Source organism: Carassius gibelio, chromosome B13, assembly GCF_023724105.1.
Source record: "Carassius gibelio isolate Cgi1373 ecotype wild population from Czech Republic chromosome B13, carGib1.2-hapl.c, whole genome shotgun sequence".
Classification (NCBI taxonomy): Eukaryota; Metazoa; Chordata; class Actinopteri; order Cypriniformes; family Cyprinidae; genus Carassius; species Carassius gibelio.
The window spans coordinates 12372028-12388121 of record NC_068408.1 but is presented as its reverse complement, the minus strand read 5'-3'; the positions used below and the strand labels follow the sequence as shown (position 1 = coordinate 12388121).

At 36.6% G+C, this 16094-nt stretch overlaps 1 protein-coding gene across 1 annotated transcript in view; it reads right to left on the bottom strand.

The window, feature by feature from the left end:
* Positions 1-12427, bottom strand: part of LOC127970655 (F-box/WD repeat-containing protein 4) — a 28350-nt gene extending 15923 nt beyond the window's left edge. The window contains exons 1-5 of the mRNA XM_052573321.1: positions 12021-12427; positions 10674-10769; positions 10035-10220; positions 9251-9383; positions 8394-8488 (exon numbers count right to left, since the gene is read on the bottom strand). Coding sequence (XP_052429281.1) covers positions 8394-8488; positions 9251-9383; positions 10035-10220; positions 10674-10769; positions 12021-12205 — 695 coding nt within the window. The 5' untranslated portion in view covers positions 12206-12427. The remainder of the gene's footprint in view (positions 1-8393; positions 8489-9250; positions 9384-10034; positions 10221-10673; positions 10770-12020) is intronic.
* Positions 12428-16094: the final 3667 nt, after the last annotated feature.

Genomic DNA, 16094 nt, shown 5'->3' with positions numbered 1-16094 from the left:
CTATACAGTAATATAATATATAGTAAATTTTATATATATATATATATATATATATATATATATATATATATATATATATATATATATATATAAGTAAATTATTGTTACTTTTTTGTTGCATTTCTGACCATTTCAGTTACAGCCTGGAGCTCTATTTACGATGGCCTGGATCTGTGCCACTTGTGCGAGTACTGTTATTTCCATCTGAGGCTTACAGGCTGCATAGGAAAATGCTGACGCATTTTGACACAAAATAGATTTACATTTTTTAAATTCAACAAACGATATTTTAAGATAAATATGATCTCTTTTGGTACTGTGACAATGTTTCTGAACTTTAATGTCACTCGTGCATTACACCAAAGCCACAGAGCTGAACTCCCCAGCTAACTTCTCAGCAAAAATGCTTTTTAGGGAATAACAAAAGTTTCCATCTCAAATGCGCCTGGGGAACACCTGTATGTGGCATGTGTGTAATGATCTGCTTGTGCAAAGCCTGCATAGAAGGGGCATATTGACTGCAATTATTCGGGACACCACCTGCAGTCAGAGGCTATAGCTCCCATGCTGTGCTTTCAGTAGTAAGCGCCCTGTATTTAACGTGTGGGAACGCACATTCTGTCCGTTATCGCTTTATTGTTGCAGACTCTTTCTTTTCTTGCTCTCTTTCTTGTTTTTTCCCCTTTTTTAACTAATTGAATTCTTGACTCCTAAGACACAGCTCGCCCTCCCAGCCTTAAGAGAGAGAGAAGCTAAATGAATGACATGAATTTCACTCTTTTTGCTCCTTCTCTCTCTCTTTTTGCTTGAATGAGGTGGAGTAAAGGGGGGAAATTGGGGCGGGGTGAGCTTAGGGTGGTATAGAGGAGTGCGTCTCGCTGTACTTTCATACTGAGGGTCATAGGTCACGCTCCCTCCGTTTGCCAGAGAGTGGCATTTCGGGGGCGGTTTATCCAACAATCATTTTCTTTGGAAGATTTCAAAGGCAGCACCCCTGCAACATCTTTGTAGTTGTGCTTGACCAACTCTAAACAAAACAGGCCTCCCCAAAAAGAAGCCTTTCTCGCTTCTCCTCTGGGTTGCTTGCGCCCTGTGCCTTTTCATCCTCCCTGCCTAGTCGTTGTGCGACTACTGGGTAGTGTGTACTGTGCTCTTTGAGGCAGCGAGGAGCGCTTCTGTTCAACGTGATGTGGCCTATCCCATCATATCATACAAGAAGCACAAAATTATCAATATCTGCTCTCTGTGTTTAGAGTCCCTGCATAAGACATTGATTAGCCATGTTCAAAAACTCCCTGGGTGATGAACAGACACAAATTTAGGCGCAATTTGCACCGGCCAATGAGGACAAGTGCATTTGATCATCCAAGTGAGGCCTCTTCATCTAAACTTTAATTAAACAACGTCTGAAAAGCTAAACAAACATAATTCTCTCAAGATCAGTGAGATGTGCATGTGGTATTAACAAGACCAAATGACACATTTTAGGTTAACAATTACACTTCTTTTCTACTCTCTCTGCAACTGAAGTGCTGACATCAAACTAAAATCAGATGAACCTAAACCCCACTTTATATATCAAACAAGCTTAATGAACTAACTGACAGACTCTGTGCTGCATGTCTGTGTGATATATGTAAGAGGGAGAGTAGCCGACGTACCTTACATATACTCTGGCTAGAGTTACCCAGGCCTGGATGGATTCTTCCAGACTCAACAAGTCCCATCTTGTTGGGTAAAATCTGTCATGTCTGACACTACAGGAAACTATTTATCACAAGAGGCGCTCCCTACTAATTCTACATCTAGCGGTAAAAAGGGAACGACAAAGACTTGAAATGGGATGGGTCAGACAGACACAAGGAGTGAAGGACGGCATGTCCGAAGGATAACAGATATTCAATGTCCAGTGCCTGCGATATTTAGGTGAAATAGTTTAGTAAAAATACATTAAAATAGTCATAAAGAGTCAAACAATACAATAAAAAAAGCAGCTGTTCAAAAGTTTGGGGGCAGTAGGCTTTTTCAATGTTTTTGAAAGTTTTAATGTTATGTTCATCAAGGCTATGTTAATTTGGTCAAAATATAATACTGTGCAATATAAAAAAAATTATATATAGTAAAAATTGCACTTAAACTTAATATTGGTCAATAACCACATAATATTTTTGTCGAAAAAACTATGTACAATATGTTTGCCATTGTATTGCCTTCATCTATTGCACTCAGATTTTATATATATAAATATGAACATGAACATAAACTGACAGAATAAAGAATAAAAAAATGTTTAAACCCATAACACAGTTCTTGCTTATTCCTTAATCACACAGTTTGCTAAGAAGTTATGAAAGAGTTCATGAAGTTTAATTGTCATGTAAACTGTTTTTAGCTCCAATTAGAGCAACTGAAAGAGTTAATAAAAAAAGAGTAGCTTTCTCCTCTGAGAGCCACATTACCGACTGTCATTCCAGGTCCTAAAACAGTGTCCTCAAAATAAAATGTATGCAAATCAGACGCTATTAGTAGCAATCAGGGCCTTTGCTCACACAGGAGCAGATGAATCAACATTCGGGGTGACAGTCTGAAGTCTGACATGGCAGACAAAGACTAGACTGAGATGGGGCTATGGGACGGGGGGCGGGGTAGACCAGTCAAGCTCACGGGTTACAGATCAAGAATCAGAAATCATTTGGGCTGCTGTGAATACCATTTTTTCCACTTCAACATGGCTGCTGCTGTCTCTTTGATATGAGATTGTAAATGGAATTCAGAGCAGAAGAGCAACCCACTGGAGTGAAATGAGAACAATGCTGGGAGCCAGAGTGCCCATTACCTTCGCAATGGGAGAGGGGCCTTTTTTTTAGAGTGGTCTCACAGTTAAGGCTGGGACCGCTAGCCATATGACACAATTTAGGGAATTTCAGAACTAGTGTTCACATTGCAACATCAGCTGTGAAAGTCATGCAGTCACCATGGAGCTCTTCAAGTCTGCACAGGACCGTCCACCGCTCGCACGCATTATGCTCTGATATAACTAGGGAAAAACCTGAGAAGATGGACCAATATAAGAAAAATAAAATGCAGTGAAAAATCCCATGTGCCTAAAACTGTAAAAGCAATCTCAAGGGCCACTGGTTACAGTTAGGATCAGTGACTGCTAAAAGATAGACGACAGTCAGCCTTGGCATTTCGCTCCGGCCGGAATATCCCACTAACAGACCTTCAGATAACGTTCCTTGGAAAAAACGACGGCAAAAAGGGAGGGAGGGTTAAGAAACAGATTAGGAGGAAGATTAGATTGAAAGAAATACAAATCAGAGCCTGAGCAAATGGTGGCGGGAAAAAAAAGAGAGAAGGGCTATTTTTCTTACACGGTTCTTTTGTTTTATACACAAGTGTGATTCTGCACTGGGTTGGAACAATACAGCCCCTAACACCTGAGTGTCAGAGGTGAGCATATGCGCACTCTTTCGACATCTTTCTCTCTGTTCTTTCTCTTTTCTTTGTCCCTCACCCCTTCTCTTGAACCCGTTGCTCACTGCAGCGTCTCCTCACTTGCTCCTTGTCCTTTAGATACCTAAAGCGTGAAGCTGGAACAATTACATTTGCAACACAAGGGCTTCCTATCTATTTCTTCAGGTTTCCAAATTAAAACACACTGTGCAATCACTATTTTGAAACCCTCTCCGTCTCCGGTTGCAGGAGTGAAATCAGAACACACTCTCAATTAGGGGACATCTGTTGCTCTCACTAACTGATGGAGCCTGAACATACGAAACAGAAAATCTGGAGAGGAAATGGAACTTTTAACAAAACTAAACAGGCCCAAAAATATCAGCTTTACTATGTTATCATAAATCAAATAGTGTAAGTGGAATTTTTTCTTACAATTTATCTGTGCTTTAATTCAATTCCACATGGCCAGAAAAACACTGAGTCACTGCTTAAATGTCTGCTTATAAGTTCAGAATAAATAAATGAATCTAATATATATATATATATATATATATATATATATATATATATATATATATATATATATATATATATATAATATAACTACATCTTAAAACATAAATTAATATTTTTAAAATATAAAATATGAAAAAAAGCTAAATAATAATTATTGTAATAAATAATTACATTTAAATTCTGCTTTCTAAACACTGGTTAATAGTATTACATTTATCACAATTAATTTATTCTATTGATAGCTAAAAAGATACAGTGCCAACTTAATGAAAAGCAACTACTTTCAAGAAAATAAACTACTGTTCAAATGTTTGAGGTTATAAGATCATAAGATGTCTTAATTATTTTGAAAGAAGTCTAAAGACGTGACTAAAAACACAGCAAGAACATTTATCAAATGTAATTTATTCCTGTGATGGCAAAGTAGAATTTTCACCCTCATTACTCTAGTCTTTAGTGTCACATGATCTTTATAGAAATCATTCTTCTAATATGCTGATTTGGTGTTGATTTGGTTATTATCAATGCTGAAAAATGGTTGTGTTTTTTTTTTTTTTTCAGGATTCTCTGATGAATAGAAAGTTCCAGAGAACATTTATTTATTTGAAATATAAATCTTTGGTAACATTATAAATGTCTTTATATCACTGTTGGTTAATTTAATGCATCCTTGCTAAATAAAATAGTTTATTTCTTATGAACAGTAGTTTATTTACAAGATGTTTACAAACATTAAAATTTCCACACTATAAATGGATCATTATAGGTCAGTATAGGTTTGGTGCAAAGGCATCAAAAAGTATAAAACCCCCTGATTTAGTTGATGCCTTTATTTCAAGTCAATTTCATCGACTTCTCCCACCGTCAATATGTGTAGAGATGTGTGGTCCATTATCTAGGTCCAGCAGTCTGTTTCAGAGGCCTGCTATTTCAGCCATCAAATTGGAGAATTAATGATGTGGATAATCGTCTCTTATTTTGAAACCTAAATTCTTGACTAAGGAGACGGGGCAGCGGGATTAATAACTCAACTGAGTGACTAAAACTGCATTGAACCATTGAATCTGCTCAAGTAGCAGTGGCTTACTTCCACTAGATGACAAAAGATGAAAACGCAGCGGAGTCTTCGGTGTCTTTTAGTGTCTCCCAGCGCACAGTGTTTCCATTCCTTCAGCAGTGCTGTGAAGGTGCGTTTGACGGATCAGGGGCAGGTGGAGGCTCTGTCTGCGCTAGTGTTATGGCTTCATGTGCCTGCGTGTCATTAAGCGTGTGGGAGTATACATGGCCGAGCAATCAAAGGCAGTAAATGCAAAGGCAACCCCGCTTCACCATAATATCCTGCACGTTTTTTTCCTCTCTGTCTCCCTCTTCCCTGTCTCACTCCATCCCACACTTGTTTAAACAGCTCATCACATCGGGAAACTTCCCAGATGTATTGAGGGAGAAACGGTTAACCAGTTGTAGACTGAAACAGCTCTTTAAAGCTTGGAACAATTTATCAACTGGACGGTTCAACACATTTCCATGTTTACAAAGTCAAGAAGCACAAAGAAACATTAAATGATGTATTGCCACTGTCCTGGTGAAAGCTGAGAAGCGGGAAAAACATTGTAGGGTACATTTGATAGTTTTAGGCCCAAAAAAAGGGTCTTTTTCACACTATGAGAGGGCAAAATTCTGCTTTCTAAGCCTTTAGGGGCAGGGATCACATTCTTCTCCATCTGCATTTCAGAGGTGTGAACTAATTGACTTCAAAGCAATGGCATGGCAATAAATTGAAGAGTATGTATTAAAAAAGGGTCTGGCCACCTGCTTTGGGTTGCCCTGTCTATGACCACTTCACCTCACGAGCCCTAACAATATCCCCCCCCCACCCTCGTTCTTTTAAACCCCTAATACATTCATTATTTGAAAGATCTCAGATTGACTTTGATGAAAGCTAAGGTTGATGTTTAGGTCTGTTGGTGATTCATATGGTGAGAAGAACAGAGGAGAACAGTGAGTATGAAGTATGCAGCAGAATCAAACACATAATGCCCAAAAAGTGAGACGGCCTGAAACTGAAATCACGGATACAGAAGGAATACAGTGTTAAAGTTCGGAAAATGCTAGGAACAATGTTTCTATTTTCCTTAACAATCTGACAGAAAACCTGAATTGAATTATCAACAGTTTACAATCTTGTACAAGATGAGCTTTAACTCAAAGAACATTGCCAAGATGATTAGGATGATCAATGCATAAATATGTTTGTATTTGACCTAGAAATAGTGCAGATGCATAAATATTGCCTATTTCTATTTTCATCCTAATGTGTCTGGTTTTAAATAATTCAAAATTCGACAACTTCCCGGCTTAGATTTCGAATCCCAGATATTACATTTGGTCTCAGGCAGAAGGTTAAAAAATACTAGTAATACTACTAATTTTTTTAATCTAGATTAATCTCACTGTAATCTAGATTAAAATGGCTCATTCAAATTCTGCCGACAGTATTCAGTATATATGTGTGCTACACAAATAAAATTGACAAACAGTAAGTCTTTGAGAAGGGGTTTATCAAGCTAGGTGGTGCATTAGAAAAGGGGCTCATCTCCTGTTTCCAAAATGCATCACAAAGTGCTTGAAAAAGCTGTAAACTAATTCAACATTGCACAAGGTGCAAACAACCTTACGCCTGTTTTACACTCCGTCTGCAGTGCGTATGCGTTACATATTTTTTTATGCACCCATGTTAACGGATTCCAGTTGCGTTCCAGGAGCTTTGCGTCTGTAGCAGTGCAGCGATCGTTTACGTACCGAGTAACTGCAAACGCATCCTGTGTGTAAGCACATTGAATCCGTGCTGCACCACATACGTAACGCACACGGATTGCATACGCACTGCATATGCACTGCAGACGGAGTATGTGTGAAACAGACGTGAGCAGAGCCGTAGCTGGGGTCAGCGGGGCCCCGGTGAAGGTTGTACCAGTGGGCCCTGTTTGAAATTGTTTAATTTGTATGATCGTTTATTTTTATTTATTTGTGTTATTTACACAATGTTTATGTTTTTTTAAGTTTGTAGGTGTCAAGGTACAGAAATTAAATAATTAAAAGTAAAATAGCACTGGATAGTCTTCAATGTAAAAATGAAATATACAATCAAACCTACATTTATTCAGACACCTTCAACATTTCTCACATTATTACAGTTTTGCTATATATATCAAAAAGTATATCTGGTGTCTGAATAATTTTTGGTTTGACTGTTAAAACTACTAAGTAGTCAAGAGCAGTGAGTGATTTTCTTTCATTTTCTTGGATTAACATTACAGCAGCCATTAGCTAAATTAGGTGCGTTGAACGCATCCAATATAATACACATCCCATTTTTTTCCTCCACTGTTTACTTTCACTTAAGAAGTAACTGACAGTTTTTTCGAGCATAATTTCAAAGGTGGATATTTTGACATATTTCGTATGTATTTGTCGGCACAAGAGTCAAAATAAGCAAATTCGATGTTCAAGTGTTTTGATCAAAACACTTGAAAACGCTTATTTTTAGCGTCTTAAGACGCCATTCTCTGCATGAGCCCTGAACACCAGAACACTGCGAGTACTGAATTGGGCTCGATTTGTATTTGTATGTTCAGGTGCAGGAGGGACTTCGAGGAGAACTTCTCAGAAGAGAGCTCGGTTCAGTGTCGCTGTCCGTGGTACGTCTCTCTCTCTCTCTCGTGCGCACCGAACACAGCGCGAGAAACCAGCTACTCTGTTCAGCTTTTTCGCGTCTTGTGTTTGGATGCTTTAATGTTTAAATCGACAAGCGTAAGTCATAAAAACACGTGAAAAAGATCAGCTTTCGTGACGATGCACAGCAGTGGCCCGTCAACTGTCCGGAGCATCTTTTTAGGCTGGCCTCAGCCAGTCGGTTATATAAAATATCAAGGTGAAAGTCATCATAGCTTGCTTAGTATAGACCCAGCTACCAACCCAACTTTGAGAATAGATTAACGGCGATATTTTTTTTATCGCCCGATAAGAGTCTCACGTTAACGCAGCAACGTTAACGCTGATAACGGCCCACCACTAAAAAATAAACTTTTTTTATTATTTCAACCAATAATGAAAATTCTGTCATTATTAACTCACCCTTGTGTTGTTCTAAACCTGCATGACTTACTTTCTACTGTGGAACATAAAAGAAGATATTTTGAGACAAGGCTCAAAGCTGTTTGCTTACCAAGAGTATGTGTTCAACAGAAGCAAGTCATTCAGGTTTTGAATGATATGACTTTATCCAATATCGAAAATTTATCAAACACTGGAAGAAAGGGAAGGTCTGTGGCGGGCTACATTGTAAGCATCACCAAGACTCTTAATCACAACGACTAGACAGATCTCATGGCACAACGCAATCATGAGTAGAGACTTACCACAGAGATGGACTGATGGCCACTGACCACACTCTGTCATAAGTAGGGATTGTGTGTAAGCACTGTCCAAATCGATCAGGAGCCAGAGCCCAAATCTAAAATTGAATTACAAACAGTACTAAAATCATGAGTCAGTTAGGCATCTACCAGCACTCCTGTTCAAAGGTTTAGGGTTAGTATGATTTTTAAATAATAAAAAATGTATTCAGCAGAAGTTTATTAAATTGATCAAAAATAAAAACTTTTATAGTGTTACAAAAGTATATTTCGAATAAATTCTGTTCTTCTGAACACATTTTATTCATAAAAAAATTGTTTTTGCTATCGCCGCAACAAATTACATTTCAAAATATATTACAATGGAAATCGATTATTATAAATTGTAACAACCTTCCACGATATAATTTCACCATATCAAAAACAAAGCCCCAGTGAGTAATATAAAAGACGTCTTTCAATAAGAGTAAACAAATGTTTCATCTTTGAAGTATGAACTTCTGATGTCCAAATACCAAACAGACCTGCTAAACAGTAGCACAGAGTCACTAAAAAAAAATAACTGCTTAAAGGCATCCTTAAAAATAACTCTAATTAAAATAAATAATTGAGTAAGTGGGACTGAATTTGACTGGGTCCAAACTGACAGATTTAAAGATTTACTTCCCACTGTTCCATACAAACTGTATCCTGTAACAAAATTCTTAAATATACTGTACATGTCACCTTCAAATTCTACCGAAAGCCACACAGTGAGTGAAAAGAAACCAATGCAAGAAACCTAGTCATGGACACACATGTTCCACTACAATATTTACTTAAATGAAAACAGAAGCAAAACATAGAGCATACAATCTCACCTTTGCAGTCTTGTCTCTGGAGCCACTGACAATCACACCCCCTTTACAGTCAATGCAGTTCACCTCCTGATTGTGACCATGAAACCCCACAGAGTAATCACTTCCTCTGTCATGAACAATTATTTTACCATCACTGAAAATTTAAAGAAGAGATGAAGAAATGAAAAAAAAAGACATTCAAGAAGAGAATTATAGCCAATAAACATAAATGAAATATAATTTTAAAAAGCAGCTCAGGATCGTATTTTAGGATTTACTCACTGGCTGTTCCTGATTAATTATAACTCAAAAGTAACAGAATTGCAGAATGTTTTTCAATATATGCTATGATTTATTTTTATATGATCTGTACTGTAATTCATGATTGTAAACGAAATATGTTGTAGTAGTAGTAATAATATTATCATCATCATGTGTTTTAAACTAATGTGTTTAGAAATCAAACCAGTAAGTGTGGACTCACTGCATGGCTTAACTACTGTAATTAATATTTGACTATGTTTAAATTTAGGAAATACCTTGTGGCAGTGGCACAATAACAAAAAAAGAGAGGAAACAAGCACATTCCTGTTTAACCATTCAGTCTCTGTTTGCTAATGGAAATGAAATCAGTTTCTCATTTAAAAATCAAAAACAAATAGTATTTTATTTTATTCAGTGACTATATTGTAAGATTTGGGGAAGCAATTCCTTATCAGATCTGTTCATATGATTCCTGACTTAACATATATATATATAATATATATATAATAAACAATAAATGACTAAAAAGAACATTGATTACCCTCCTGCACTGATAAGGTGTGTGTCTGTCAGAGTGAATCTGCACACGTCTTCTTGGTGTCCCGAGAACAGGGCCACTCGACTGTTCTGTAACGTTCCCCCCTCAGCTCTCAGATGGTACGCACTGATGTTTGCTGCCTGAGAGAGATACAGCACATCACAGTCCAGCTGTATCCACGGCAACAAGCTGTGGGCGAACAATCAAGGAATGGAAATAACTCCTACACATGTTTTTTCTGCAGCTCAATCTGTATCTTGGGGCTTAAGGTGACGAGGAGGCTAATAAAAAAGCACAATAATCTCTTGTCCATATTGGAAAGGTCAACTACACACCCCATGTCTGAGGATAAATATCTGAAAATATGTATTTTGGGGTTGGACTACGAAAGTACGTCATCTTCCAACTTACTTTTTAATTCCTTTTTCCCTTCTCCCTCTCAGAGTATGGGTTGGGTCACATTATAACCATTTTATTTTACTAGTTTTGGCAATTGTATTTTTGCATCTGTATGTGGCTAGTAATTTTAAATGACAATTTAAGTTATTATTGCTTCCAATTACATCTAAAATAAATGCAAAATAAATGTGACGGGACTTTAATGGATTTAGGCCTATATATAAAAAATATAAAATAACTTACTTAATTTTCCATTTTAAAAGGACTTCTTTACGACAGACTCCATGGATCCAGTTGTGGGACACCCTCACTCTGTCCTTAAGAGGAATAGAAACACACCTGAAAAAAATTTAAGAGTGTTTGAGGTTATTTAAATTTACTTTAGACAACTGGCCAAATAAAGAAACTGATGTATTTATGTTCCCCATAGAAGAAGACTGAAAGGCCTCTGAAATTATACGCTGCTTCTTTATAGGTTTTCAGAATTTCCCTCCAGCAGACAGTGTAGACTGTTTAGCAGAAATGCACTCTACATAAGTAAATTATTATATCATAGTTTTAAAAATTAACAGAGCTGTCAACGTATTTGTTTGTGTGTCAATTGCATTAACAATATAGTACACAAATTTAGTAATAATTTTAGCTGGTGTAAGTGAACTTATAATACAATATTTTTGACTTGGCACTTTCCACAAAAGAAGACACAGCACAGCGTTTGAAACTTAAAACTTTTTCAACGTCTCAACAAATGGTCAGTTAAATAAAAGTGCTTAACCTGCAGAAAATGCTGACCAAAAACCTTAGGTTTTTCTTTTCACTCTCCATTTTTTATGAATTTTCTGTGGGGTTAGAAATCTTTATTTTTTTCATCAAAGTTTGGGGGTAATGTCTAAATCCAGTTTAAAACCATGATTTGTGTAATTTAGCAATTTTACAGCTAAAACATTCAATGATCATAAATTAACCATAGTTACCATAAATAAAGTGTGTGTGTGTGTGTGTGTGTGTGTGTGTGTGTGTGTGTGTGTGTGTGTGTGTGTGTGTGTGTGTGTGTGTGTGTGTGGAATGGTTGAGCTTAGAACTTGACAAATAAACTCATAATTACAATTCATATCTAAAAAAAAAGAAAGAAAAAGTGCAATGTATCATTATTATTGTTGTTGCTCAACTTTCTGCAGTTTTTTGGGGTCAAAAAGGGTTTCCCCCCAATTTTGGTAATAAGTGGAACACATCTATATTCGTCTTTAAAAAAAAATAACAAAACATTTTTTACAAAACAAAATCTAAACAATTATACGAAGCAAAACAGCCTGACTACAAACCTACACTGTATTAATCTGCTAATAGTTATATTACTTGAATAATTTATAACTTGAATTCAGGCGCCTCTTACGTAGATTGCAGCTGTAAACAAAACCCACGTGACTATCAGCGTAAGAACGCAACTGAATCTCAACATACGCTGTTTTTATTACGTCACGAATGCTATGAATGCCCGTTCCCGTACGCAGTCTACGTAGTTCTGTTATTCTATGCGTAGGCCGAGAACTATTAGCTAGCAACACAGCTAGTGTATTTTAAAATCCTTACAAATCGGTTCCTTGTCGTGTCAAGCCAGTGTTAATAATGTCTTTAGCTATTTTCCTCCAAACAGCGTCTCTGGAGATGAACATGTAGCTTCTCTTGCACGCTTGTGAGAGGCGGCAGAGCGATCTGGGATCCAGGTAGGACAAGACGAGGAAGAGCACATCTTCGGGTAACTGAAAGAGAAACATCGCGGCTTCTTCTCCAGATCAGCCCCTTTCCCTTTTTTCTTTATCACGCTGTGTCTTCCTCCACTAATATGAAGGGTTTTACTGAGAGGACACTCGTCGGTTTGACGCAGGAATACGCAGAAGCCCATGTTTTTCTCAAAGCGTGTAGTCACAGTAAGCGAAGGAAGCCATCACAAACCAGTAAAGTCACGTGCTCCACTAGAGCGTCTGACTAGAGCCAGTGAATCCATCCGGTTTTCTGCGGTACCTTTCATTCAGGCTGTATGTATGAACAGTCGCTGTTGATTATAATGGTTCTCTCTCTCTCTCTATTAATTGTGAAATCATTTAAAATGTGCTGTATAAACACTATATTAACATATGAAAAATATCTTCCATCTATCTTTTCCTAAACGAGTTGCAAGATGCATAATATTTGGGGATGCATATGGCAATAGATTCTAAAGAATTTTGCTAGGCCTAGCCTATATATATATATATATATATATATATATATATATATATATATATATATATATATATATATATATAAAATAGTAATAATAATAAAAAAGTTAAGTATGGACTTTTTACCATGAAGAATATAGATGTGCACAAAGAGCATATAACATGTTTCTTATAGTGGTCTTGTCTGTGATGACCACGATAAGGATTATGATTCCTTGGAAATGTGAGTTTAATTTCTAATGATTTCTCTAATGAACAATGATTTCAAGCTCATGAGATTACTACAATAAAAAAGATTTAAAAAAGAATCTTAAATTGACCAAATATAATAAGATTAGTCATTCAAATTGTTACTCAAACCTCAAAATAAGTTGCATGTACAGAAAAAACACATTGAAAATGAAGTGCTTTATTAAAAAAGAAGGTAAAAAAAAATGTAGATGCAATTTCATTTATTTAGTAGTCAAAGCCATTTTACACCATTATAAGGTTATAAATTGAAGAAGCAAGAAAAACAAAACAAAAAATGAATGGCTATTTTACATGTTTAAAGCGTGTTTTAATGCATACATCAATAAAGCTATTTTTTGAAAGTAATTGCTTTATTCCATAGATTTGTGAAACTATTTATCAGAACAACCAAAATACATGCAATAAAAGAGGCATTTCACTGTCCAGACACAGAATTGAGGTTTGTTATTATTCGTCTTCTCCTCTCATCTCTTGTGCCTCTATAGACGTTATTTCTGTGAAGACATGCTCAGTTGCTTGTGGAATGCAATTTAGTTCTTTTCTTCCCTCGGCCTGTCCTCCAATCACTTAGCTTGTCCACCCCTCACTCTATGGCACATTCAATTGCCTTGATGTTTTTCTTCTTCTTCCTCTTCTTTTTGTATGGTGAGTGTCTTGTAATTGACAGAGGACCCCATCTCATGTAAGCATTCACCGCTTGTCATTCTACAACATGTTTTTTATATTAGTGCCACAATGGGGCTATTTGATCCTAGGTTATGGTATGTGATTGTCAGTAATGCGACTACTTGGTGGCTGCCTTTGTTTGAACCAAAGTGGTGGCCTGACCTCAGTCCATTCAGTGCGGTGACCAAGTTACGCAGACCTCTGTATCCTTTTACTTTTCCCTATCTCCTTTATGGAGTCACATATATTACCTCTTTAACAGCCTCATCCTCTTTCTCTCTGTTGCTATAGAAATCATGGTTTACAGACTTCACTGCTATGTTTTGCATGTTTTACTAATAGATAATCTATTTTGCAACAATGGAAGTTTGGTAAAAAATAAAATGAGTGCATAAGCTGTTTAAAACATCAAGAAGGAAATAGAAATTAAATAAATATCAATAGGAAATTTTGTCAGTGAACATTGCTTTAGGTACTAAACTAATGTTCAGAAGTGTGAGACTTTTAATGTTTTAAAAGAAGGATCTTATGCTCACCAAGGCTGCATTCATTTAATTAAAAATACAGTAAAAACCGTAACACCATTAAATATTATTACCATTTAAAATAACTGTTTTCTATGTTATATTTTAACAAATCTGAACAAGCAGCCATTACTTCAGTCTGATGTGGAGCTCAAGAAACCTTTATTATTATCATCAGTGTTGAAAGATTTTGTGTTTTGTATCTTTGTGGAAACTGTGCGGAAAATTTTTCAGGAAATACATTTGATGTAATACATTTTTCTTATTTTATTTTAAATCGAGTTTTTGTAACATTCTAAATATCTTTACTATCACTTTTGATCAGTTTAATGCATGCTTGCAGAATAAAAGTGTTAATTTCCTTTAAAACCTTTGAAAACAGTATGGTTTTCTCAAAAATGAAAATTCTGTCATTATTTTGTTCATTCTAATGTCATTCCAAATGATTTGTAAGTCTCAGGTGCTATAATGCAACAGAACAACAAAACTGAAGTTATATTCATTGAAATCTCTGTCTGATACATTAAACATAAACATAAGAGATGTTTAAGTCAGTTTGGAGCAGTCTTTTGAGTTGAATCTTTTCAGTGAATCTGTTAAACCTGTTAAAAACATTCCCAGTGATTCATTCACAACTTGGACTGATCCGGTTCTTGAGTTGAAGTCACTGACTCACTGATTCAGTCACAGCAATTCTCAAGTTAACAGCTCACCGGAGGGAAAGATTATCAGTTAATAATGACTTACATTTTTGTCTGTTTCTCATACAAAGCCATTGTATGACTTGGAATATGGTGCATTAGTCATGCAGACTCCTATAATGGTACTTTTCCCCCTTTAGAGGCTTGACAGATAAAAAAAAATTGTAATAATTACATAATTGTGCGAACAGTTCCTGTAGTTGAAACGTTGTTCTTCAAATTATTAACCTCTGAAATTCAGGTATCTGGATAACTGTGTCGCATATACTGGAAGTTCTACAAAAAAACATTTATGGTTGGCTTTCCAGCTCAATTGTCATGACAGAAAGGAGATGAAGAAGGAGGGGGAATCTTCCCTTTTGATCTTTTTAGAGGGGTGCAGGGTGCTCTGTGTGGCTGGCAAACACATTTAGCCTGTAATTGTTCAGATCATTCAGACAATCAGCCTTAGCAATGCATGGGCAAACAAAAGATTCCAGCTCCAATTGGAAAAGGCAACAGTTTCTCCATATGTCCCATATACAAACAGTCAAACTGTCATGTCCCATCTTCTCTTTGAACAATGTTTGCATGTCATTTATAACTTCGTGATTGGCTGCTGGCTCTAGGAATACAGCCAATATAGTATTGCTATTCTTGTTATATTAACTTAAATTTCCATCTCATACATTGTTGCATTGATAAAACCATACTGCTCCTCTCTTTTCTGTGAATTGGTGGGGAAATAATTCAGCAGATTTACTACAATAAGTTCAGACTTTTAGTATAGACATTTAATGGCTTGCTCACTGCAGAGACTACAGATGTCGTATGGGTGCTAGAAAGAGCACTCAAGGTGGACTTGCATTATTTCAACCCATGTTTCCTCCATTTAGCTCCAATTTGCAGGAAGGGTTTTATGACCAGGGTTAGGCAGAATGTGAAGTAAAGGCAGCTTAGAGGTCTGGGTCATCCCATTCTCTCACCCCTGCCATTCTGCCAGTTCAGCAGGGGGGCTTGTACAAGTCTAAATTGCTCCCTAAGCGAATTAAGAAGGTAGCCCTGTTTGTTTATCAGGGGTTAAGGATGACGGTTGCAGCTCAATAAAATGGATGAAAGCAGTTTTGCGTCCTCTCTTTCTCAGTGGAATTGCTCTTCATTTGCATGGCATCACAAGCTGCACAGAAGGTGCGATTTTTCCCACAACCTGCTGGATCCCCTGGGTTTCTTACAACTTTATGGTCATGGAGACACATTTCAGGGGAAACTGAGACCTGATAAAGAAGAATAATGGTGGCAAATTATTAAGGTCTGTTAATC